The following is a 24,424-nucleotide window of genomic DNA, read 5'->3' on the forward strand; positions in this document are numbered from 1 at the left end:
TCATTTCTTGTCGTTTCCCTACATTTTGCTTAACACGATAATCTCCTTTTCTACAGCTGAGACGACAGGCAGAAGTTTGCGAACGAGATTTCCACCGGTCAAATTCTCTCTTCTCCCTTGGCTGACAACTTGTCGTTTGTCAGAATCCCCAGTGTGTGCGATTGACACTTCGACACACTTTTTTTACTGAAGGTGTCCCACCTTTACACTTCCGTATATCTGGCTTTCCGCCCTACTGACCTCAACTAGTGTAGGATCATGCAAATGGCAGGGAAACTCGAAGAGCCGACTAGACGCGTCGCACATAGCAAAAGAACGCACAAACATTTGGGTGGGTGTAGAGATGCTTTCCCCTCCGTAGCAGCTGCGGCAGAGGTCCAGATTGTGTACAAGCTATCCTCACCAACTGTCCAATTAATGTTTTTGAAAAGAAGCGAAGCTGACGTATTTTATCCTGTCTTTGGAAACTGACTGCCTAGTCCCCGTGGACGCTTTCTATCTTGGGATTTCTCGCCCCTCTGCTAAAACTGCAGGATCGCTTCAAACACGAGGTAACCGACAGACGCAACCAATGCAACGTCCACATTTCTGCACCAATTTCATATTCTCAGTCAACCAACCTGGTGTCCCAGACGTGGTCTTACTTTTTAGCCAAGCACAGTGGCCTGCACCGTTCAAGAAATGTGCCGCAGCGGTGTGGGGTTGTGTCTGCCGGCCGCAGATTTACACACAAAGTACTGAGAAGAAGAAAGACAGTGAGCAGAGTTTTCGCGACAGAGTTTGCAAGGGTCCGAAAGGTTTCGTTTTCCTTTCTGAGACATGCAACGGGACTCTGCAGAGGTGGATAGCACCGACTTTCCAAAACTCAGCTCGATACGCTCAAATATCTTCGCCAGCGTTGCCGTGTTCTTCAGACATTTGCTTCCACCAGGTCAAAGATTCCCTTTTCACGATTTACCACCCAAAGATTGTCATGATTGTCGCTGTCTATAAGATTCGCACGATGAGGAATGACATGAGAAAATATGTGGGGCACCATGACTGTCGTGTCTCCAACCTGGCGCGCTGCTCGAACTTCCTCAAAAAAATAGACACTTTTGCCTGCGGAAACAAGCACCGGAGAAACGCATAAGTGCGACAAGTCGTGATCTGAGGCACGGCGACGTCGTGCGTCAGCAACTCAGAGATGCTCTAGAACATGCCCCCGAATCATCTACTTGTCGGTCTTGTCTCGCTGTTCCGATCTACGTACGGGGCAGAATCAATCGCCGCCGTTCGTGTCTTGTCCACCATGGAAATCTACGGAGTAAAGCGCCTCAGGCGATAATCTGCCGTAATCTAGGTTCGAAAAAGCGGTGTTTCGTTGACAGAAAGTTGCAACTTCTCTCTCGCTACCTCTGCTCTGTACCCCGGTCGCTGAGACAGCCGCTCTGAACGCGCTGTCTCTGGGTGCGGTCGGTCGGACGAAAAAACACAGCGTGACGAATCAGCTTCCGTTTTAGACGCTGCCCTGTTTTTGTGGAAAAGAACCCTTCGCGCACCAAACGAAACGGCAACAGGCTTTGCCACGGCAGATTCTTCAGCTGAGGCGACTGTTTTTCTTTGTTTTCTGGCGGTGCGTGTCACCGGATGTTTGTCTTTGCCCCGAGTGTAGGGCCTCCAGGGAAAGCTGTATCGTAATCGAGACGTCTCCGGACAGGTTGGGAATCCTGGTGCTGTTTGGAGGTGGATTCGCAAAAATGAAGCACGTCAAGAACCTGTCCAGCTGTCTCAGATCGCCTTTGACGCTGTGCAACTGGATGCTTGTCGAGCTCCGAAACAGTTCCTTCGAACATATTTGTTATGGTTACGTCCTCGACTTTCCTTTGTGGCCTTGACCTCGACGGACTTCCAAAAAGCCCGACAGGACAACGCCGTGCAGATTGACTTTTTGCCATGTTCTGGCCGTCACCCTTTTCTGCCGCGTCCTCGATGCTGCTCCTGTCTGCCCTGGATCTTAAACTCAAGAAGGTTAACACGACTCCCGCAGCCACATTGCCGGTTGCCTTTTTTGCCGTGCGCTCGCCCTGTTTTTGTGATATTCCTGCGGTCCGCTAGGCTCCATCGTCGGGTGTGTAAAAGTGTAGCGTTGAATTTTCTGTCCTCTTGGTTCCACTGTCTGCACCTAACTATACCGATCTCGCCTTGTGTACTCCTCTTACCCACTGTCCCGCTCAGATTTCTGGTGTGCATGAGAGACTGATTCTTTTAGGCACTACAGAATCTTGGTACGTGAGAAAAGATACCCCACAAAGAACTGGCGCGGAGATGATGCCGCCCTGAAGACCTCGTTAGCTGTCTGTGTTTCACAAGACAAAAAGCGCAGCGACAACAATCTCATATGCCAGTTTTGTACTGTTTTCTTGACTGCATGTGTGAATGCTTTGTCGTCCTCGTCACTCATTCGATCCAGAACACTGCAAAGGCGGGTCAAGATGAGAAGTGCGAGCCACTGTGTTTCGGATTCTGTGTGTTTCCACCTGAACGCCGGCAGTTCCTTGTTCCTCTCTGCGTGCTCTCCGTATGTCCGTAACCAACTTTCTTCATGGTAGTCCATTGCTTTGGCACATCGCAGTGGCTGTCCCTCGCTCCCGAGTCCGTTGCGCACACACTCACTTCCCCGTGCTGTCGGTTTCTAAAATGAAAAGTGCCTCTACTCGTGTCGTCGGAAGAGGGGCTGTGTCCGCTGAAGGCTCCCCGCCTGCGCGAACGCCTGCTTCCTCAGAAAGTCCTTCTACTCTGAACTTTGCCACTCACTTAACAGTCCCTCGGAAAGATTTGTTTGTCTCTTGTGTGTTCACTCGTGCGAATTTCATTGGTGTTCAACGCCTCCAAATAGACACCTTGGTTAAATATTCCGCCTCTAAGTGTAGAACCAACCACGTTTTTTCGGTCAGGCTCTGCGCGTCACCTGTGGTTTGGTGCCCGTCCTGTTGTGTCCACTTCGTTGGCGGCCGCATTTTCCAAGCAACTGTTGTTTTCCCTACCCCGCGGCAGACTCACGTTGCAGTACGTCGGTTTACCTGCAACAGAAGCCTGTCTTTTGCGATCAGGTTGACAGCCTTGTCGCCGGGGCGTCGCGCTGCTCGTTTGTTTACCGACCATGTCCGCGGGTACGGCAGCCAGCTACTTACAGGACCAAGGGGGAAACTGGATGCAGTCCAGAAACTCCGCTTTTCACGCAAGAAACTCTGAGGTGTCTTCTTTCCACGCGGGCTCGGTTGTCGACTCAGCAAGCAGCGACAGCAGGACACACAAAGTCGCTGCGTCCGCTGGCCCCCCCCAGATTGGCAGCGACGCTGAACGGTCTGGACCTACGGAAAACGCAGAAGTCCCCTTTGACTCTTCTTGCGCGTGCTCCGCTGCCGGTTCCGCCAGTGCGTTCAGAACAGAAATGCACGGGGAAACACCCGAGAAACCTGAAGTCCACTGTGTACCCGACACACGCATCTACGTTGAAGACAAAAAGCTTGCAGTACCTTCAGCGTTTGTGCCGGGGTACCTCCGACCAGTGCCCACACCAGTAAACAACACTGTGCTTTCGCCATCTTCTCTTGATTCTGTCTCTCCTTCTTTCCACTCTTCTGTCGCCTCGGCGTTGCGGTCGCTTTCGGCAGCTGGCGAAGGCGTCCAACCTTCTTGCCGATCCCCAGGTGAAGGCCAGGCAACTTCCAAGAGCACAAACGCCGAGTCTGGGAGTCTACCGGCAAACACGGAGACAGCGCGACAAGAAGAGAAAAACAAGGACCTGTTCCAAGCGAGTCCTTCGACTAATGAAACAGGACAGGAAAGTCATTCTCGAGCCCCAGGACATGCAGCGACCTCCTCCGGTAAACTGCGACTCCATGCACGTTCACCAGACGCCCCTGGCGAGCCAGATGGGCTCTCAGAGGCCGTTGGAAGTCACTGCTTCCCTTCTGTCGGTGACTACGCTCTGCTCTCCGAAAATCCAAAAGTCAGCTGGACAGGAAACCGCAACGGTAAGCCTTTGTTTTAAGTCTCACGGTATGTTCCACGGTGTTTTCTCAGTGTTGTGGACACGTTCGATCGCTCGTTGCAAGAAAATGGAGACTTCAAGAAGCCAAGAAATATCTTGCCTCACGCCGGCACCCCCAAACCGCTGAAGGCGAATGCTAGTCGAGGGCAGCCAGCGGATCTGAGGAGTTCTTCAATTTCGTAGAGAGGCAGTCTTCGGCTCGCTTTCTTGCAAAAAGAAAAGGGCTACTGAGGACGTTTCACTCAGCCACCGCTGGAGCCCAATGTTGCAAGGGGGAACTGTGAAGTCCCCCGTCTGCTACGTACACGCATGTCCACTTTTTCTTGATCCAGAGACTTGCATCCCTCGTTCCTAGTAAGAGTCGTGCGAGGTCCTGTCGCAGTATCCTGCCGACAGACACCTCATAAGAAGCTGTGAAGAGAAATTCGACCTCGAGACGTTTGTCGACATCAAGCAGCCCAACACTCAGGTGGATGTGCAAGTCGTCCACATCACTCCTGTCGATGTGCGCTGGGTCAGCCTTCGTTCTAGAGTCCTCGGCGCCACTACGTCGGACTTGGTTGCTTTTTATGGCTCTTGTCGCTCTCAACAAATGGGTGCTTGAATCCAACTTTCGACTTGATGTATCTGCGACCGACCTCCCCATCCCTCTGTGTCTTGCCGTGCGACCCGAAGCTGCGTCGGAGTCTCCTTGTCGGCTGTATAGGCGCCCTGTTGCCAGCGACAAGAGCTACTCGAGTGCATTCAACATCAACTCGCATATCTATTTGACTGTCGTCCTTGTTCGTAACTCGAGTTCCATCAAGCCGAGTCAATCCGCGTAATTGATGTGCCGCGGTTTTGTGCAGAGCATGCGTACGTCGAGAGGCGCTCAGCCTTCCACTCCTCCTCCTCCATGGGGTGTCTCGTCACGATGGCCGCACCCTGCACATCGTCGGCGGAGGCATCATCAGCATCACCTTTTAAAAAGTACCTTCTTCCCGATAGTTCACTGAAGCTTGCAGAGCACTCGATCCCCTCAGACAGTCGGTATGAGAACTTGGAGGCAAATCGTTTCCTGTGGGATTTGTCGGCGAAACCCGGTGCCGTTTCTGAGGATACGGAGAAGCACCGTTCTGTACAGGCAGCGGACAGCGATGAAAAGCCAAACGCCGCCAGCTGCCGTTGTGTTTCTCCGTCAGACTCTCTGTCCGTTTCGAGGCATTCGATTTTGGAGACGGTTCCCGACCTCAACAGCACCTGTGGCCTCCCAGACGACGACACAGGCGTTGGTGGAATACCGCGCCAACATATGGTCTACTCCGGTGGATTACAGTTATCTCTGAGGTCGCCTCTCTCTCTCGAAGATGCTTCCGACGAGGATCGAACAAGCTTCGCCTTCCACAACTTTTCTTCTCCGTCGCTACACACCCCTTCCAACAAGACAGACGGCAGCCTCTGGAACCACTTGGGGTGTTCCTCCACGCCTTGTTCTTCCAACGGCAGCAAAGCCGAGGAAGCGACTCTCTCAGGAGGGATGTCGAAGGCGAAGGAGGCGCGACAGCCGCTTTTCTTTGGCGCCTCTCAGGAGACAAGGTTTCTCAGGGCAGGCGCCCTGTCCCTGGAGGACACCGACTGCTCGGGGACTGCAGACAACGGAATCTTGTCTGGGGAAGAGAGTGAGGGAGCCAGCACGAGTACGCACTACTACTCGGCCTGTGAACTGTCTCACAGCCTGTCTCGCGACGCAGTGAGGATAAGGGACATTTTCAGCGAAGAAGTCGGGGAATTCCTCCAAGGGAAAAACCACTTCGAGTTCTGCTCACCTTCAGCTCGTGACCGGAAACACACCCTCTCTCCTATCTTGTCTTCGAGGAAGACCGATGCCTTCAGCTTATCGCGGTGCCTGACACACCACGTGGAGTCGGACCCAGTCGAAAATGGCGCCTCTGCCAGGGACAGAGGAACTTGCTTCTTCGGCGTTGTTTGCTCCTGTCTCTCGTTCTGCAAGACGCACCGCCTTTCGCGCGCGCCTGTCGTCAACCCTGTCTCTTGTTCAACAGTTTCTGGCGCTTGTGACTCGCCTTGTCTCTCACAGTCGAGCCACGAACCGCAGTCGAGCGGCGGCGACCGGACAGCAACCACGCATGCAGCGATCCAAAAATCCTGCTCTTCGCTGGGCAGCGTAGGAGAGCCAGCGGCGTCTGACTCAGCCTCTTCCAGCCCCGTCTCTCACCATGAGGGGCTTCAGCGCTATCAGGTTTCCTGTCCCCACTGTTCTTCCTCGCCTCACGCGTCTCCGTTTGACTTCCTGGGGTCGTCCGCTTTCACAGCCATACACGAAGAGGAAACATGTCTCGAATTTCCAAGTGCGTCTATATGCATGGACAGCTTCCACCTTCCACCCTGCTCGCTTCTCTCTCTGACCGACTCGAGTCTTTTGCGCCCGTGGAAATCCCTCAACACTGTCTCCGGGCGTCCTTGTTCCTCTTCTTGTTCTTTGCCTGTGGCGCCTTTGGAAGAAAGCAGGGCATCCGTCTTTCTACCTGGTGGCACCTGCGATGTCACAAGCCTTAAGGGGGATTCTTACTCGGCTGGCGCACAGAGTCTCCCCACAAGAAACGCACTCTCTGTGTTCTCTCCAGAAAGGCAAGAGCGAATCAAACCTGGAGAGTCCGAAGGCTTCCATGCATTCACTTCAGCAGTGACTTTCCTCCCGAGTTTCGCCGAGAGAGAGCGGCCGTCATTCGAGGACAGCCAACCAGTTTGCGTCGAAGACGAGAGGCGACAGAACACGGGGAGACTCGCCAGAGCGGCAAACGGGAAAAGCCAGAACGAATGGATTCCTGGGGGAAGTGGAATGGACGAGTCTGGACAACAGTGGACGGCTTCTCCGTTGGCCAGAGTTCACCCGGACATGTCTTCGCAGGTAGAGGAAAACGGACAGCCGCAAAGCACAAAGAGAGCAACAGACGCAAGCCCCCGAGAGCCCCGAGGGAACGGTGGCAGCCCTCATACCCGACAGGACAGCACAGAATGTGAAAGTCGCGAAACGACGAACACAGACATCTCGGGGACCCCAAATGAGGGCCAACGAGAGACCTGTTCAATCTATGCACATGCTTCCGTCCAAGAACTACCAGCGACGGAGCTCCAGGCGACCAAACAGGAACGCGTAGGCACCGAATTCCATCTCAGTTCAGCGAACAGAAGAACACCTCAGGACGAGAAGGAGGTACACAAGTGGGTACACGGCGAAGCAGAACAAGATCTGAAGACGCGCCTGCAGTTAGAAACCCACCACGAAGAGCAACGGATGGAGTCCCCGGCGCGACCCTCGACTGCGTCGGTCGCCGGTTTGTTCTGCGTCGATGGAGTAAGAAGAGAGGATCCAGCGACGGTGTCGAACGCTCCAAGTCGCGCGCTGTTCACGGCTCGGCGAACCTGACATTTTTTTCTCGAGACACAAAGAAGCGACAGTTATGCACATATTACGCCTGGAACGTAACCGATGTGGAATAACCTTAGGGTCGTAGGATGTTGAAATCCAAAACTTTAGCTGTCAGCTTTTCTCGAACACACAGGCACCTCAGACGGCGTAGCGGAGCCCGCCGCGCACCAAAACCGAGCCGCGAGCGACAGCAGCAGGAAACGAGTCATGAAGCCCAAAGAACCGGCGGTGCTGAGAGCCATGCAGACAAACCAAGAGACAGACTGGAATGACTAGTGTCAACCAACAGGTGTGATCACGTCTCTCCTCTGTGTGTTCCTTTCGGAGGGCCGCCGGGTCGCTCGTTTTGGAACCACGCCGTCTTTCTCGTGGGTTTACTTTTGCTCTTTCTCAGGCTCTGGAGTCTCCTCTGCTTCATCCTCTGCCGCCTTCGTGTCTAAACCGAAACACTTTGGCTGCTGACAATGGCGCTCACGCTGACGGCTTCCCCATCGTCCCTCTACCCTTCTTGGTCTATCACGTAAATGCCTCTCCGGAACGAGCGAGAGCCGCAAGCGCCTCTGTCTGTTTAGAAGCTAACGCCGGTACTACAACCAGTGCCATCCCTTCGTCGTGGCATCGCGAGGTTTCTCGCACCTCGGCGGCTTCGTCCTCTTTGCCTTTGTCCGTGGTTGGCGACTCCAAGGTGGATCCCCATGCTGTGTCTCCGAGTGGGACGAAGGGGTGCTGGCCGCCTCATTGTCGCCTCGAAATGGATGCCTGCAGAGTTCCAGCGTCGTGTTCTCCGGCACGAGAAAGAAGGCCGTCTGCAGGTACGTGAGCTGGAGCGGACTGTTCTCTGAGGGGAAATTCTCTTCAGTACGTTTTTCCATAGGGCTGTGGTTCATTCGGCCGAACTTGACGCTTTACTTGTGGCTCGATAATCGAGGTACGTAATTCGCGTTTGAAGAGAGATGCGTCCTGCTGGGACTGCACACATGACAACGTGGAAGAGCTTATGCTTCGGTGATCGTCGTGGAGACTACCTCAAATTATCCGAGAGGAAGGCCCAAGTCGTCCAAGGGAACTCTTACTCTTGTGGTAATGACAAGGTCTCTTTCTTGAACACGCACTAACCCCAGGGCCGAATACTGACGTGGTCAGAGTGTCTTTTTGACGCAGGGGTTTCGATTTGTGTGCTGGTGAGCTTGTTTCTATGTTTTCTCTCAGCCCCGCGTCGATCCCGTACCGGCTCTGAAGGCGTAGCTGGTGCGCTGCTTCCTCTGGACGGCGCTTGCGTCGTCGCTCTCAGGGAAGCAGAGCAGCCGTCGGCAAGAAAACATCAGGAAGCCTTGATTTTTCCAGATGCTGAGGAAACGCAGAAGGTCGCCTCAGACTCGCAATCTCCGATCGCCTCAGCGGCCCCCTCAGAAACTGTCGGCGGCTCCGCCTCGCAGAGTTCGGGTCCTAGGACGCTAAAAGAAGGCGAAAGGAAATTCCACTCCAGCAGCGATGAAGCACGTCAGCTCGGTTGTTCTGCGGAAGCGGCAAGCGGCTGTCTGTCCCTTCTGCCCCTGACACCGTCTCAGAAAACATGTCTTGAGTCTGCGTCAGCTCTAGGCGAGACTCGGTCGCGGAATGGAAGTGATGGCAAACTAGCTGAGGAGTCCTGTGTCCCAGCCGGGGGTGAGGCTGCCGCCCCTTGTATGGGTCCCAGCCCTGTCATGCCTCTCACAACCTGTTCCCCGCCTCCGAGCTCGTACCCTCCAGGGCACAGTACCCTCCCACGACTGTGTCTGTCGTCCTCCGATCCTTCCCGGGGTTCCATCACCTCGACGAGCGCGAGGTCCACAACAGAGGCTTCGGTAAGTCTACCACGTAGAAACGCTTTGTCATGCTGGGACAGACGTGCAGAAGCCGATGCTTTCCATCGCGACAAAACGTCTGTTCTAATCGATCTGTGTCTTCGACATACTTTCTGTAAAACACTCTTGGGGCCACTGTGCACAGAGTGTTCGTTGTTTCTATCGAGACCCGCACGGTATACGAAGGAAGTGGCGCCTGCCTGTGGAATTGGCAGGGTTGTCGAGTAAGGGCTTGCTACCCTTGAAGCCGGTGGAGCCCTAAAACAAACATCTCAAAGTGGAAGGCAACGGGGGGTCAGAAGGGGACAGAAACGGAAATGTCAAAGAACAGGCATCTCCAACGCTTACGTCGAACGCGTGCCCCTCAGAGAAAAGAGTCCTTTGTGCTTCTTTATTCCTCCCAGGACTTCTGTTCTGCTGTCTTTTCGCCACAGACTCCTGGCCTTCGATCCGCTCTGCACGAACCTATGCAAAGCGTGGAGCTCGCCCCGCATCCCTCGCGAGAGAGTCCTCGTTTCGAGGCTCCTGCGGATCTACGAGCTTCGTCACAGGCTAAGAAGCACAGTCTTGTTTGCGATGTGGACCCTGTCGAGCGTACCGTCCCCACGCCTCCTAGCATGCTGTCGGATGCGCACGACTCTCGCAGCCACCCTCCCGCTGCACCTCTTTCAGAGCCCCCGCAATCGGAAGGCCCTATAGTCTCTTCACATGCCGACTTGGACTCTTGGACTCTCACTCCGGTTGCTGGGTGTCAAATGGCAGCAGAGGTAGAATCCATCGACCAAGCCCAGGCTCAGGCACCCTTCCATGCATGCAGTTCGAGCCCCTTCGAGTATAGTACAAGGTCAGCGAACACCTTAGTGCCCTGCAGCAGTGCGAGGGAGTTTTACGGTTCGCGGGCTCCACTGACGCCTGCTGGGGCCTCGTGTCCGCAACTTCCTCCCAGCTCGGCCCCTGGGCTGTCTGCGACTCCAAGCGTCGAGGGGAGTCAGTTCCGACACCTTGTCCCCTCGCCGCAGATGTTTTCTGGTCTCGCTGTGCCTTCGGCTTCGGCATCCGTTTCCCTTGCGGGATGTTCGACTGCGCTGCCGTCGGCCGATCGTTGCCTGGCCCCCGCCAGCTTTGGGGCGCGCGGAGAGGCTGTCCCGGTGTTTCCTGCAATTCGACCAGGTCTCGCCCAAGCCGGGTTGGAGGCTGTGGGGTCCTCGCCGCGTCGCACCGGGGGACCTCGAGACGAGGTGCCCGCCATCTGGGAGTCTACCAGTTTCTCGGGGACTTCTACGGCCTCGGGGGCGCCAGGCATCAGACCTGTAGCGTTTCGTCCTGTTTTCCCCTCTGCACCCAACATGGCGGTGGGTGCCCGGCGCAGCGGAGCTGAGGTGCTGCCGCCCAGGCCTTCCAGGTCTCAGTCTGCGCCTTCTCTCTGTCCTGGGTCCCTGCTCACGTCGCGCTCATGCCCAGACTTAGCGCCTTCTCTCTGTGCTCCACCGGCTTCCTTTGGGGCTTCTGCGCCGTCGCCCGCCTCCGTGAATTCCTGTCGCATGTCACCACCCAGAGTCTACCACGTCGTCATGTGCACGCGGCGCTACTGGCGAGTCGAGTGGGTCAGCCCAGACACCGGCCGTCGGGTGTACAAACACTTTGGAGAGAACAAGTACGGCGGCGGAGAACAAGCGCGCGAGGTCGCCATGAAATTCTGGGACGAAGTTCGCAGACGTTCCGTCGATGGCGTGATGCGCGGCGAGTGGGCTGGACTCCAGGAGGTGACGCGACGCGTCCGAGAGGAAGGTGTGGACCGAATTCTCCACGAGGTCGCAAGTGGAGGAGGCGGTGCCGACTCCGAGGCCTCCCTGCAGGACTCAGTCCCCAAACCGGTTGCCTCGCAGCTTAACCCAGCCCCGAGAGAGGGTCCAGCATGCCAAGAACCCCGGCAAAGTGAAAGCGAAGGCTTCTATGGACATCAGGCAGCAGAGGCGCCAGCACTCAGCGATCATCAGGAGTCCCCGGGCCACCGAAGCGTTCGCGGGCCTTCTCGCGAAGTCGCCAAAGTGCCGGAACCTCCAGGCCGCTCGTCGGTCCAGGGACCGTTGCGGGAGGCGCATGGGGACAGCGCGGTCGGCCAGGCGGCTGCCAGAGCGCAAACGGCTCCCACGGACATGCCGCTTCAGGCCTACAGCCGTCTTAAGACAAGAGACTCCAATCGTGTGCCTGTGCCCAAAGACCAGGTCGGTTGCGTTCTGCCAGCGAGCCAGTCCCCGGGCTCAAAAGCCCCCGCAGCGTCGTCCTCTCACTCTGGCGCAAGTTGGGATGGTCCACGCGTGCCACAGAAACCGATTGACTGTGTGGAAGCGTCTTCTGTCCTTCGCGACGCTCACTGCGATGGAGGCTTTCCTGGATATCCGAGAAACCTTCAGAGCCCAAGAGACGAACCCGCCGGTGGCGAAACACAGACAGGTCTCGTCGGCGGGAGACTGTCTGAAACGCTTGAGCCGCGTTCGGAAGCTCATACGCTGCAGGTTCTTCTCTGGGCCTCTAACGCGCATGCAGCAAGTCGCGGAAATATTCAACCGCCGAACACGCACTCGGACAGAGACGTCTCTGTCGAGCGGGAGACAGCAACGGACGGAGACACGCGCGGCGGGACGCAGCCCCAAGACAGAGGTCCAAGAGGCCAGTTTCTTCATGTAGAGCGATTGGGGCCTCCGATGCAGCTGTTGTCGAAGCGTGAAGATGAATACACCTCACAGCTTTCTTCTCAGGTTCCGGACGCGCGAGATACCCACGGCCTGAAAACGGAAGCGAGTCCATCAGCCATGGTGGCTGGTGAAAGAAGCGCAGACAGCGCTGAACGAGAAGGGATAGAGAAGGGGGAAGCAAATGCCAATCTGTCAGGGCGCAAACCGGAGTGGAACGTCAAGGAAGCGGAGGATCACGGCGCGTCCACCGATTCAGCAACTGCGTGGAGATTTGGGCTTACCTCGGCGATTCTAGAACAACCTCCCACCCCGCACCGCATCAGCGAGGCCTCGGGAGCCGGTAGGGACGGTCAAGAGGCGCTAACACCTGGCATGACAGCTGAGGGTGAGACGCGTTTGCCGGAGAAGCCGGCCACTGCTTTCCGTGGCACCCTCCATGAGTCGACAGCTTCTAAAAGGATCATGTTGTCGCTTACCTCGTGCAGATATGAAAAAAGGAACTCAGAACGTCAGTTGAACACCGAGGAAACAACACACGCCAGTTTTCCACTGCGCTCTAGCGCGGCACTGGGTGCCGAGAATGCGGGTCGCTCTGAGGTATTGCCTAGTCAAGGAGACTTAAAGGGAGCAGCAGCAGACGGTGATTCTCTCTGGGGACCGACATCCGAACCCGTGGCTATGTCAGAGGCTGCACAAAGCCTCTGGAGCTCTCAAGAATCAAAGCAGCTCTCGTGTTCAGACACACCTGAAATTCAGACGCAAAGCAACCTTCGCTGGAGCCCTGGGAGAGAGCAAGAATCTGACGCACCCCTGGAAACCGGCACTGATCCTCGACGTTGTGATGAGAGATGCGCGGGACGTACAGGACAGACGCTTGTGCAAGCGTGCGACCTGGACCAAATTCCTTTGAGGAACAGTGGATCCTTCGGGTGTGCAGATCGGGTGGCACAAACGCCATATATTCAGATTCAGGGAGAACAAGAGAGTTGTTGTGGCGTTGCTCAGATGGGTCACAGCGGGCCAGGGAAGGAGGCACAGCCAAACAGGCAACAAGAAGGGAGGCCCGAGTGGGGCGATGAGAAATTGAGGTGTCAGACGTATCCGCGTAGCTTGTGCTCTGTTCAGCTGACAGAAGAGCCGAACGCAGATTTTCATGCGGACGCCCATTCCCGGCTCGTTCGGAGACAGGATAGCCTTCAAGTCCCTTCCTTATGTCAGGCGACGTTTGCCCAGGAAGAAAACAAGACAGCTACACCAAGGCGCAACATGGCGTCTGCCACTCGCCGCACCCATGTGCCGGGCGAGTCTTCAAACGTGGAAGAGAGAGAGCAGACTGATGTCTCCGGGTCGACACACGCGATGACCTTTCATCTCAGTGAATCGGAGGAACTCAATCCTGGATTGGCGCATGCGGCACACAAATGGGCCTCTCCAGGTGCTTCCGAAGGTCCGGGGACACCCCAGACTGGATCGAAGGTCAGGGGGGATACTCGGCGTCATTTAACGGTAGTCGGAGGCCAAGGTCTTCCTTTCGAAAGCTTGCTGACTCGCGGAAACGAGCCGGGGGCTTGTCTCCATCCGTTCGTTCAATGCGAATCTAGAGGGACTTCGCTTTGGGGTGGCAGCGTGGCATTGACTGAGGGAACTCGCTCGGTTTCGCTGAGACAGCAGGACGGCGACAGTTCAACTGACCTGCTTGTGGCCTGTGAGGGAAAGGAAGACAGCTGCGGACAGAGAAAGCAAACTTGTGAAGCGTCCAGCTTTAAACCCTGCGAAGAATCGGGACCTGGCGCTTCAGGCCAGTTAATCTTATCCGAGACTGCTGATAATTCGACAGAAGCCAAGCATGACAGCGACCGGAGTCGGGTGGGTGTGGAGAGTGGCATGTCCCCGGAATCGAGCTCTAGGAAACAGCTCGGAAGGGCTCTCTCCTCTGAGTATTCGTCGCCACACAAGGCTTCCCTATTTGGGTCTGAACTTTGTCCGTCCACCTGTGACACCACACCAGTCCCTTCAAGTAAAGACAGAGGATTTCGACCTTCCTCAGCTCCAGGGTCTCCGCTCTCCTCGTTCCTTTCCTCGACGGCTGCGAACTCGCGAGCGACGTCGCCGGGGAGTTGTCGGCATCCACAGTCCAGAAATTCCTATTCGGATCCGTTCTACCAAAAACAGCTTCCACCTTCGCTTTCTCCGGATCCCTGTGACCTTCCTCGGGCTCTGCAAGACCCAGCTTTCTCTCAGGCGTTGCTTCAGCTGGCGACGAACACGGCAGTCAAGGGTGAACGCCACTCGGAGAGGATGCGTGGCGAAGCATCTCGTCTTGCGGCCTCTCCTCTCGCATGCCCAGTTGAATCTCTCCAGGCTCAGGGTGTTGTACAGAATGCCCCTGAGGCTTTAGTCTCCGCCACTGTCCTGTCTGTGCAGCCGAGCGACCTCGCCGGCCACAGAGGAGCTGCGGGAGGAGTGGCGCCACATGGGGAAGCCTTGGCTTCGTTTTCCCTCGTGCAGGAATCAACAGACTGTCCACGTAGCGGTGAGACTGCGACGCGCCGCCAGTCTCAAGAGGTCGACCTTTCGGGGAGACAGTTTGCTGGCACAGTTCCTCCGGCCATGCCGATGCTAATGCAGTCTTTGCTAGAACCGGAGCAGGCGGATTCCTCTGCGAGCCCTCACATAGCTTCCGCCAATGCAGCGATCAAGAATGAAGCCCTGAAGGAGCAAGGAGAGAAGGCGAGAAATTCTACAGGAAAAATTGAGACCGGCGTGTTGCCTCCGGATCCTAGAGCTGTAACGCCGTCTGTCGACGTCCAAGGCATCCACGGGGGCTTTGACCACCCAGCGCGAGGCGAGTCTCCCATGGGGCCTTCTCTTGGTGCGAGTGAGTGCGGATCCCGGTCAACTCATTCGGTTCCTTTCAAGGATATGGCGACCGATCCCCGATTGGTTTCCTCGACCGGAGCTCCCTCAACTCCGACTGTCGCGCCTCAGACTCCGCTGGCCTTCTCGCGCCTTCCTGACGATTCTGCGGGACGAGTCAGGGGACCAAGCCGCAACTCCGGGTCGTCGCTCTCATCGGAGATGTCTCCGGCCTTCGCGAGGCACTCGCCTTGGCCACAAAATCTCGCGAGTCCGCCCGCGGTTTCGCCTCGATCTTCAGCGGCGCTTCAGAACCCCAGTGAGCATGCGGCCAAAAGGCCCGCCTGGGGGACAGAGGAGGCCAACGCTTCTCCGAAGTACGTGTTACGGGGCGAAGACAGTATGCTGTCGTCTCCACAGCTTGGGGTACGGGCACAGGCCAGCTTGTGGCCCGCCTCCCTCTCAGGGGCCCCGTCGCCGAGAGGTTTTCAGTTGTCTCTGCAACAAGTCCACACTCGTGAAGCCGCCTCTGGGGTCTCTTCATCATTTGAGGCGCTGCCACAACGCCAGACGTCACCTTTCTCGCTTTCTCACGCGGCCCCCGAGTCAGTGTATTCCTCAGAAGGACTCCCCACGCAGAATCCGGCACCCGAGTCTTTAGGAGTGCCTTACCAGCAGTACACGCTGCTGCGTTTGAGCAACAATGAGCTAGAGAAAGGAGAGCATGCTCCACTCGACAACCCCACGCCCGGCGCGACTTTTAAACACGGACCAGTGCATGCGACGCCTGTGTGTAACGGGCCTTTTTCAGCTTCGGCCGGGATCCGGGCAAGCAGCACGGTTTCCTCTGCTCCGAAACCTCCGTTTGCAAGTTCTTCGGGGGCTGCTCGAGGAGGTCAAAGCAGTGGGACGAGCAATTCGCGACACAGCACGCGAACGCCAGGGCGAATCTACTCCCTTCTCGTGAGAGGCGTTCGGTGCTGGAGAGCTGAATGGCATGAGAAGACCAGTGGCCAGAGAAGGACAAGACAGTACGCGGCTCCGAAACACGGCGAAGAACGCGCTCGGGCCATGTGCCTCTGGGCCCTCTGTGAAGCCAACTGTGTGCCTGTTCATTTGATCAAGGAGGCGCAAGAACGCTTTGGGTACGACCCTCGCAACAGGCCCGTAGCTGACACTGGCGGTGCTAGCCTCCAAGCGGGCCTCAGTGGGGGCGTAAGGCTGGTAGCGGCGCAGGGAGGGGACAGTGACGTCACCAAAAAGCGGAAGCGCGGCCCGCCCACAGTGCCTGGCGCCCACGCGAAAGGAAGCCAAGAAGCTTCTGTGAGTGTTGGAGGTGACACTGAAAGGTACAGAAGGGAGACACCGGGGGCTCAGCTGCGACCCCAAGCGTGGGCAGAAGCCTACGAGAGAAACCTTAGAGAACATCCGAGAGACCCCGAGACAGAGGACAGCATGACGTGCGCAGACGGAAATGCACTGGGAGTCGACCTCGGCTCTCGCCACCGAACTCTTCCAGGAGACGCGGGAAACGTTTATTTACACGGGCATTGCCAGGCCACTGACGAGGGGGCGTTCTCCGCCCACCGGGCTGGGGATCCGCCTGCGGGCGCCAGCCAGATCCATTTGTTAAAGGCAGACACTTCAGAGCCGCTATCCGCAGTTCCGGCACACAGGCCACCGACCCCGTACTGCTTCTCAGACGGCACTGTCACTCATAATAGCCAAGCGCCTGAGTACAGACGGAGTTTCGCCGGCACCCCTAACATGAAAACTACAGGGTCACAACAGAAAGACCCAGAAGCGTTCTACGGAGGACTTTCGGATTTTAGGCTTTCCAGACCGCGTCCGTTCTCCGAGAGTAGTGGATTGAATGAGCAGTCTAGGCAGCCACTGGTTACTCTCGCGAATTCAGAGATGTCGGACGGACAAGACTCAAAGCTTTCGGTGGTGAAGGCAACTGCGGACATCAAGGGGATCGGAGTGACCGGGCTTCAGAACACCGGAAGCGTTTTCTACGGTGGAGGTACGGGCAGCAAGGGTCTATTTCATCCTTCTGACGGGACCGAATACAAGTCGGTAGACCCTGCTGCTTCACCAACGACGGATCGGACTGTCTCTGGGTTGCAAACCGTTTCTGTGAGACAAGGACTAATCACAGGGGGTGGCGCTGCTCTTGATGGCAAAGCGTTTTCCAATCTGGCAGACGCGTTGTTACCCAGTGCGGAGACCCCTTCGCGCCTCGGCTGCCGTCGCTCCTACGAATGTGCCTCGACAATTTCAGCTGCCTCACTGGGTAACGGATCCGATCCAGACATAACTTCGGGGATGTTACGCATGCAACCGTCCGATTGTTTCGGGGAGGGCGGCTTGGCTGACAACCAGGCCAACAAGAGGCCAAGGCAATCTGAGGACTGCGGTGGCACCGCGCTCTTACACCCGCTGGCGCCTCACTCGCAGAGCATCACAGGTACAGCCCGAAGAAGAATTAAAGATGCTTTGGCACTCATCAGGGTAGCCTCAGTTGCGTTTTCAGAAGCGGACACGGCTGACCTGTAGAAGACAAAAGCTGGCCTCGATACACACAGAGAAGTACCTGAGCACTGCAGTCGGACACTCGCTCATGATACCTGGCTGGCATACGCGCGAACCACCTCTGAATAGTGGTTTTCAATCACCCGATGTGGACGCTGACTATGGTCTGTGACGGATATCTCCACTTTTGCCTTCAGGATCTTGTGTCGCCTCTGCGGGTCTCGGGTCCACAAAGGGTGACGGCAGCTATCTACCGTCGGACCGTACGTACACCACTGCTGGGCCCACAGTGCGACGGGAGGTCGGTGATTTCAGTTGTCTGCAGTGGACAGACCCGGGGATACAGGCATCTCGGAAGCTTGCAAACGGCGGCAACGAACAGCAAGAACTGCTACCTAGGCAAGTTTTTCGAAACACAACTGCTGGGCAGTTCAGTGGTTTGAAACTGCTGCAGCATGGATGTCAAACCTTGCCTCGTCATTGCGTCACACCGAATCCAATGGAACAACCCGACAGACAGTCCCGGCAGCTGCACGCCTTGTCATCACAAGAATTCCAAGGGCCAGGTCGATTCGATCCAAAGCGAGAAGGGTTTGCTGAGTCGTCCAGCTGGAACTGACAGCACTAGATAATCACAGCGCCGGTAGGTAGGTGGCGGTTTGGGGGGGATCAAGGACAGAAGGCGGTTCACGGCAATGTCTCTCGATTTAAAGGCAGGCAGTAAATGACACATTTGAACTGGATACAAGGAGAACCAATCCTTTTCGAATACGCAGGGTTAAAAAGACCACTGCAGAACCCACTTGCAGAGTATGCTGGGTTCTTAGCGCAGAGAGTCCGCGCGGCGCAACTCTGGAAAGACCATCCAACGGGCCTAAGGCAACTAAATTCTTGATCTCACACTAGTCGCTTTGCTGATATTTCTCACACACATTTTGTCGAGGTGACAGAAGTGCCTGATTTCTCTAGTGGAGCTGCTAACAGGAAGGCATCGTCGTCCTTCACAGTACACGTCGTACATGTGACAGATGCTCCGAAAGACTTTTCGGGAAGTGCATGACCCACTCATTCTTTCGGTATCTTTTGTTTTTTAGAAAGCAATTCGCCCCCGTTTCTTTTCTCATGTTGTGTGACCTAAGTTATTGGCTTCTTTCGTCGCCTGCCTGTCGGCCATATGCACAAGTCTCTCGTACAGGGTGACAGGACAAAGTTTCGAGGCCTTTTTTTGTACAGGACTTTCGTCGACCAGGCTGTTGTTAGTATTCAGAATGCATTTCCCGGTTGCGTGTGTGCCTCGCAAGTCGACTTCATCAGTTCGTTTCGGGGACTCAGAGGCAGAAAGAGCTTGTTCACGTGTAATCATACGCGAAAAACGTCACTAGTACTGGCTAGTAATGCCACGGAGTCGGCGGTTTTACGCCGACTGCCTGGTGTGTTCACTGTTTGTGCCTCCCTCAGTGTGGGTTTTCGCTACTGTGCTGCCGTTATTGCTTTCCATCCCATTACAACTTCGGTCACGCTGCACGATCACCGCTCCCGCTGCCTGTTGGTGTCTTTGCCTGCGGTAGTGTTTCAGTGCGTAACGCTTCATTTCGCCAAATGCGCCTGCGTCATGTTCGTCATATTTCTGTGCCGTAAATCACGCTGGGCATAACAAAGGCTGAGCCGCATTCTCTCATCCCCGTGTTGGGTCTTGACCATACACCTAGAGCGGTAGACCTCGGTGTGTTGCAAGACACCTGCTCGTAAACCAAAGAACTCAATGCCTACGATATGTCGTCTGCCGGTGCCCGGTTACCATCATGGACTTTCCGGAGAAGGGGAGCGCAATAAGTCATTTCACCTTTACGCATGTACGATTGCGTGTTCCTGTCGATAAGTTTTACGAAGACTCTGTTCTTGATTGTATGCCGAGCCTGTCTCGCACGATCCATTTTTGCGGAAGTCGGTTCTGTACAACGATGGGAAAGAAGAGGAGAATTTCGGTTTTTTCTGTTATCCGTTCATGTGATACTCCATTCTAATGGAGCCACCTGCCTCATCTTTGCTCCTCTGCTTGGCGTCAGCAAGCGGCACGAACGAGACGAAGACGCCAACCAGAGAGTGCGTGTGCAGCGAAGACCCGCCGTGTTGTCTCAAAGAGTGCTCGGGGCGGTATCTACCAGCATCCCACTCCCAATGCATTTTAGGCATGAGCCTTTTATAACTATTTCGTATTGCTTTTGCATGGCAGGTGCGGGACGAGTGGCCTGGTCGCTGATTGCGCAAGGCTGGACTATTCCCAAGTGTTCCCTCCACCGCCAGTGGCAGCGTGAGGTTCGGCACTCACTTTTTTTCTACGTTGTTTGCGGTGCTTTGTTGAAGTCGAGAATGTTGTTTCAGTGCCTAGAATTTATATTCCTTTTCCCATAGAACACGAACACAAGGAAGACGTGAAGCGTTTACAGTACATTCGTTCAACCGTATGCCAGAAGAACGAAGAGAGCTAACCTATGAAACTAGCTTACGTATGAATATAGATAACTCTGCTCAGGTAACAGCGGGAACTCGGTACGCAGGGACACTCGTAGAACAATGCCAAAGATCCAAAGCATGGTTTTACAAACACTCGGGCAACCCACACGGTACACTTTTGGCTGTGCCAACGGTGAAGAACAATCCATCAGAAGCTCTCGGCTGTTGTTGTCGAACACGACCTACAATCCATCTTTACGTAGCGGTGAGGCAGCGGGTTGCATGGAGTAAGATGAATCAATCGAAGAAATCGGCTTTTGCAGGTGGAAGAATAAAAAAGTGGCGGCGGGAACAAGACGCAGCAACGCCTGCGACTCACTGGTACGCAGAGTTAAAGAACATCGGGATCTCCGTTCTCGTCTCACACAGAAATCACTGACACAACGCCTCCTCGCTTCGCAGCCGTATTCCAAGCGGAAACATTTCCCGCTAAAGGCTCATACTTGTCCTTACCATACAGTGCCGGCCAGTGTGTCAAATTCGTTTTTACAGAAACATTGTAGGCCTTGTTATCATTTTCGTTTGTTGCGTCGAGCGTACAAAGGTGACCTGGAGGTAGTCAGTTTTGCGTTTCCCCGTGCACGACTAAAACAGCGGTCTAGGGTGTTTGAAACGAAACGCCGCAGTTACATCAAAATATCAATACGTAACGCTTAGAAAACCGGCAGTTGTCTCTGAGTGGGGTAGAGTTGTTGCCTGACAATGTTGCTCGCAAACAGAATCAGACGACACGAGTAGGTAAACCACCACCTCTCACTACGTCAAAGGTCATTGTTCAGCAAATCCAGTTCAGTTGACTTTTTCCTGCTACGGTCTCCCGTGGCAATTCTTCAGCCGTGTTTGATTCAACTGAGAAACATGCAGCTTGCGCAGCTTTGTTTACCCTGCGTTCTTGCATCCTTCTGGTCCAACTTCGGCGTGGATGTTCTTGTGCAAAAGGCCTTAACCGTTCTATCGTGTTCCGGAGAACGGAGTTGGCAAAGCACAAACGACTACACAGCAGTGCGTGGTGTTTCATCCGGCAACAGAAGGACGCCCGTACTTCCTGTTTTTTCCACTGAGGAAACGGGCGAGGGACAGGGTGGACGAACTCGCAGTTCCCTTCCGTCTGGTGGATTTTCCTCACTTACTGCACTAGCGAGGGAAAGAACATTGATCGCCGGAAGGGCAAATGAACATGCGACGAAAGCAGAGGACGTTGCAGAGGAACAAGGCCAACTTGCAGCACAGGCCGTGGTTGCCGAAGAGCAGTCTCAGCAACGTCCGAACAGATACGTGGAGGACGTCTCAGACGGTAAGTGGGCATCACGTCACACTCAATTTCACGTAGGGATACGCTTATGTTTTTGAGGAGATCAATATGCATGCATACATTTATATATATCCTGACGCGCTAAAATGCCGGTATAGTGGACAGACATACACACATGCGCCAAACACCAGCGTGTTCGGAGGTTGTGCCATGTCCTCACCAAACTCACTTCACTTCCAGAGCTACCGATTTCTGTTTTCCTTGTAGTTGCCTCTTTCGTCTTTCAGTCCAGGCGATGTGTCTCTTTGCTGCTTCTCTGGCTTACCTCCTGCCCCCTTTTCTCTTCACATGCACAGTTTTTGCCGGCTGTGGTCTTCCTTCCCCTTGTACTTCTCTCCGGAACTGTGCCGGTACCCCTCGCCTTTGTGGCACTCTAATGTTGGTTCTTATTTGGTTTTCTATCGGCAAACGGAAGCTCTGTCGCTTTCGGCCCAGTATGAGGTTCGAGAGTCACACTTGTGTAGCTGCGCACATCTGTTTCACTCGCTTTCACACTGTGTGAGTGCTACGTGAAGTTCACAACGTCTCCTCGGCATCCTGCAGAGGAGATCGGACAGAAACGGTGGGTACCCGTGTACGTTCTCCCGTTTCGTCCGTTGCCTCAGACTGCCTTTCCTACCACAACTATTACCGGTCGGAAGATCTCGATTACCCACTCCTGCCTCTGCAGTTCAGTCAAGAGCTGCTTGATATGGTGATGAACATCGCCCAATCACGTGCAGATGGGAACTGCAGTGAATGGGGTCACTCGAACCGTGATCTCCGTCCAGGAGTGAGTGGCACAAAAGACACAAACATGAGGAGGGCGAAAAGGTGCACATGGAGATCGACGTTGTAATGGCAGAATGCGGACGAGTGCTTGTCTCCGAAATGGCACACACCGTCCAGAACGTCCTTCTAAACGCTTGCCCTAATCTCATGTCTTTCCTCAAAACCCCTACATTGGCACCATTTCATGCAGGCGCCGCGACCGCAGAAGTTAAGTCAGAACTGCCAACACACCGACACTCATCTGAATTATCCGTCGCTGTTATAAAGTGTTTTGCGACTGTTTGATTTCATCTCTCGCAGTAACTCATTCTAGTTCGTAGGGGTAAACACGATGAATCTGTGGTACGAACCACAGTGTTCTGCGTGTTTCTTTTTTTCCAAACAGTGTGTCCTCGCGACCTAATGTGTCCAGGCTGCGGAGAATCTCTACGGCACCTTCGAGGACCCTCCTCGATGTGAAAGAGGCGTCTATCTTTGGTTTGAGGAGTACCGCGAATTTCAAGGGTATGTTTCTCTTCCCCGAGATAGCGCCTGTGCACATCCATGCAATTGTAACCTCCTGTGCATGCGCAAACACAACCAGAAGACTCTGTTGTGGTGTGCGTTCGAAAAAATGTAGTTCGGTACCATCTTGAAAATCGGCAAATTCGTCGTCACAAAGTCCGCAGGACCTCTCTGGTGATTCATGAATCCGGATGTGATGTGTCTGCATATTTCCAGGGGTATAGGCGAATGCAGGGGTATTCGTTTCTTTATACACAAGACCAGAAGACTATATATATATATATATATACATATGTATATATATATATATATATGTATATATTGATGACGAATCAGTGACACACGCTGTCATGTTTCATCAACATGTCGTTTCCTCGCAGTACATACCCTGGGACGAACTGGACGGATTGGTTTCACCTGGTCGTTGGACACTTCACCCAGTTGATGTGGCACTCAGCGAGGTACATGGCATGCGCGCGCACGCGAGGCTGTACAAATGACAACAACCAGTTGTTTTGCCTCTACATGCCTGCGGGGAATATCGCCGGGCAGGCGCCGTTCAGGTTCGTTCCTCAGAAGAGATGCGTTTCCGAGAAAGTTGCCGTTTTGCTCCGGCTCGCAAAAAACGGGATGCTGAAAGGCGTTGTATGGTTTATTTCTGTTGAAACTGACAAACCCCACAAATACATGCAGCACCATATCGTCGAGTATATTCATACATCGGTAAAGGGCTAGAGACGAAACAGGCGCCACGCTGACGAGACTCCGACGAGTGTATTCCGTATACACACAGATCAAGAAGAAGGCACTTGGTGGTCTGCGTCTCCTTCCTGGAGCATTGCATCCACTTCATTTCAAGAGTCGTGTCAAATACCCTAGAGAATTTAGTGCCTCATTCACTGGATTACCTTCGTACTGGAGTGCTATGTTTACTTGATAGGCGCCTAGTGCAGACAATGCCAAATCGATCTACGTATCTCTCGATGCTGCTATACGCCTGCGTTCGATCTTTCTGTGGCCGTGTGCATACTCTTTTGTCCCCCATCAGAGGGCTGCATGTGGCGCCTCTCGGTGAAAGACACCCAACTGCTTTCATTGAACAGCCTTTTCTGCGACAGAACCGTGGCGTGTTTCCTTCGTTTCTTTGTGTTCGCAGCCGAGAAACATGGAATTCGATCCTCCGTCGTGAGAAAAAGTACCAGCAGTACACGAATTCCCTTGAAGGAGGTATGCCGCTTGGCCTTGCTCTTCACCCTCCACAAAAAGCGGATTATGGAATGGTGAGTGAAGCTCGTGGAGAAGACCGCAAACGCATGCATGTCGTCGCTTCTAAATCGCCTATGGATGAAACGAAACTGATTAATTTCTCTGGTCGACCCGACGCGCGAGTGATCGGGACCAACGCCGCGACGGAGGAGCATCTGAAATCGCCTTCAGCGACGGAAGAGATTTTAGAGGAAAAACGTGAAGCACACTCTGCAGAACCATACAAAAGAGAGGTGTTGAGAACAGAAATTGGAAAAACGGGCGAAAAGCCTCTAGCGAAGGACGAACTCGGGGACGCAGGTGAAGAACCACCTCGCGAAACGGACACGAAGACCGATGAACGAAAGGAAGCAACCTCGGAAAGCAAGGAACAACGAGGAGACGACGAATCAGAAAGAAATTCCGGGTTCGCTTCTTTACAGTCGCCACCCATTTACGACTGGATACTCGGCTGGGGTCTGGAGAAACCTCCCCCTGAGTATTTGGCAAAAGTAAAGAAACTCCTGCAAAACACAGTCCACCGGGAAAGCTGGCTTCCCGCTGTCTGTTATACACCGCAAGCAGAGAACTTTGCCGTTTGCCACACGGAAGGAAGAATTAACGCCCACTAAAGAACGTCGTATTACATCACACCTCGCATAGACACATGTGTACACAAGC

At 54.6% G+C, this 24,424-nt stretch overlaps 1 protein-coding gene across 1 annotated transcript; it reads left to right on the plus strand.

Moving 5' to 3' along the window:
• Positions 1-3,142: 3,142 nt before the first annotated feature.
• AP2X6 (AP2 domain transcription factor AP2X-6) lies at positions 3,143-24,375 on the plus strand (the record flags this gene model as incomplete). The annotated part of the gene is made up of 12 exons (XM_018780493.1): positions 3,143-4,019; positions 4,885-7,391; positions 7,861-8,278; positions 8,676-9,310; positions 9,745-17,332; positions 17,595-17,660; positions 19,631-19,708; positions 21,050-21,205; positions 21,829-21,995; positions 22,407-22,498; positions 22,879-23,061; positions 23,655-24,375. 12 exons carry the CDS (start codon positions 3,143-3,145, stop codon positions 24,373-24,375), a joined length of 13,488 nt encoding a protein of 4,495 aa, XP_018635762.1.
• Between the last annotated feature and the right edge of the window lie 49 nt (positions 24,376-24,424).

This window comes from Toxoplasma gondii, chromosome X, assembly GCF_000006565.2.
Source record: "Toxoplasma gondii ME49 chromosome X, whole genome shotgun sequence".
Classification (NCBI taxonomy): Eukaryota; Apicomplexa; class Conoidasida; order Eucoccidiorida; family Sarcocystidae; genus Toxoplasma; species Toxoplasma gondii.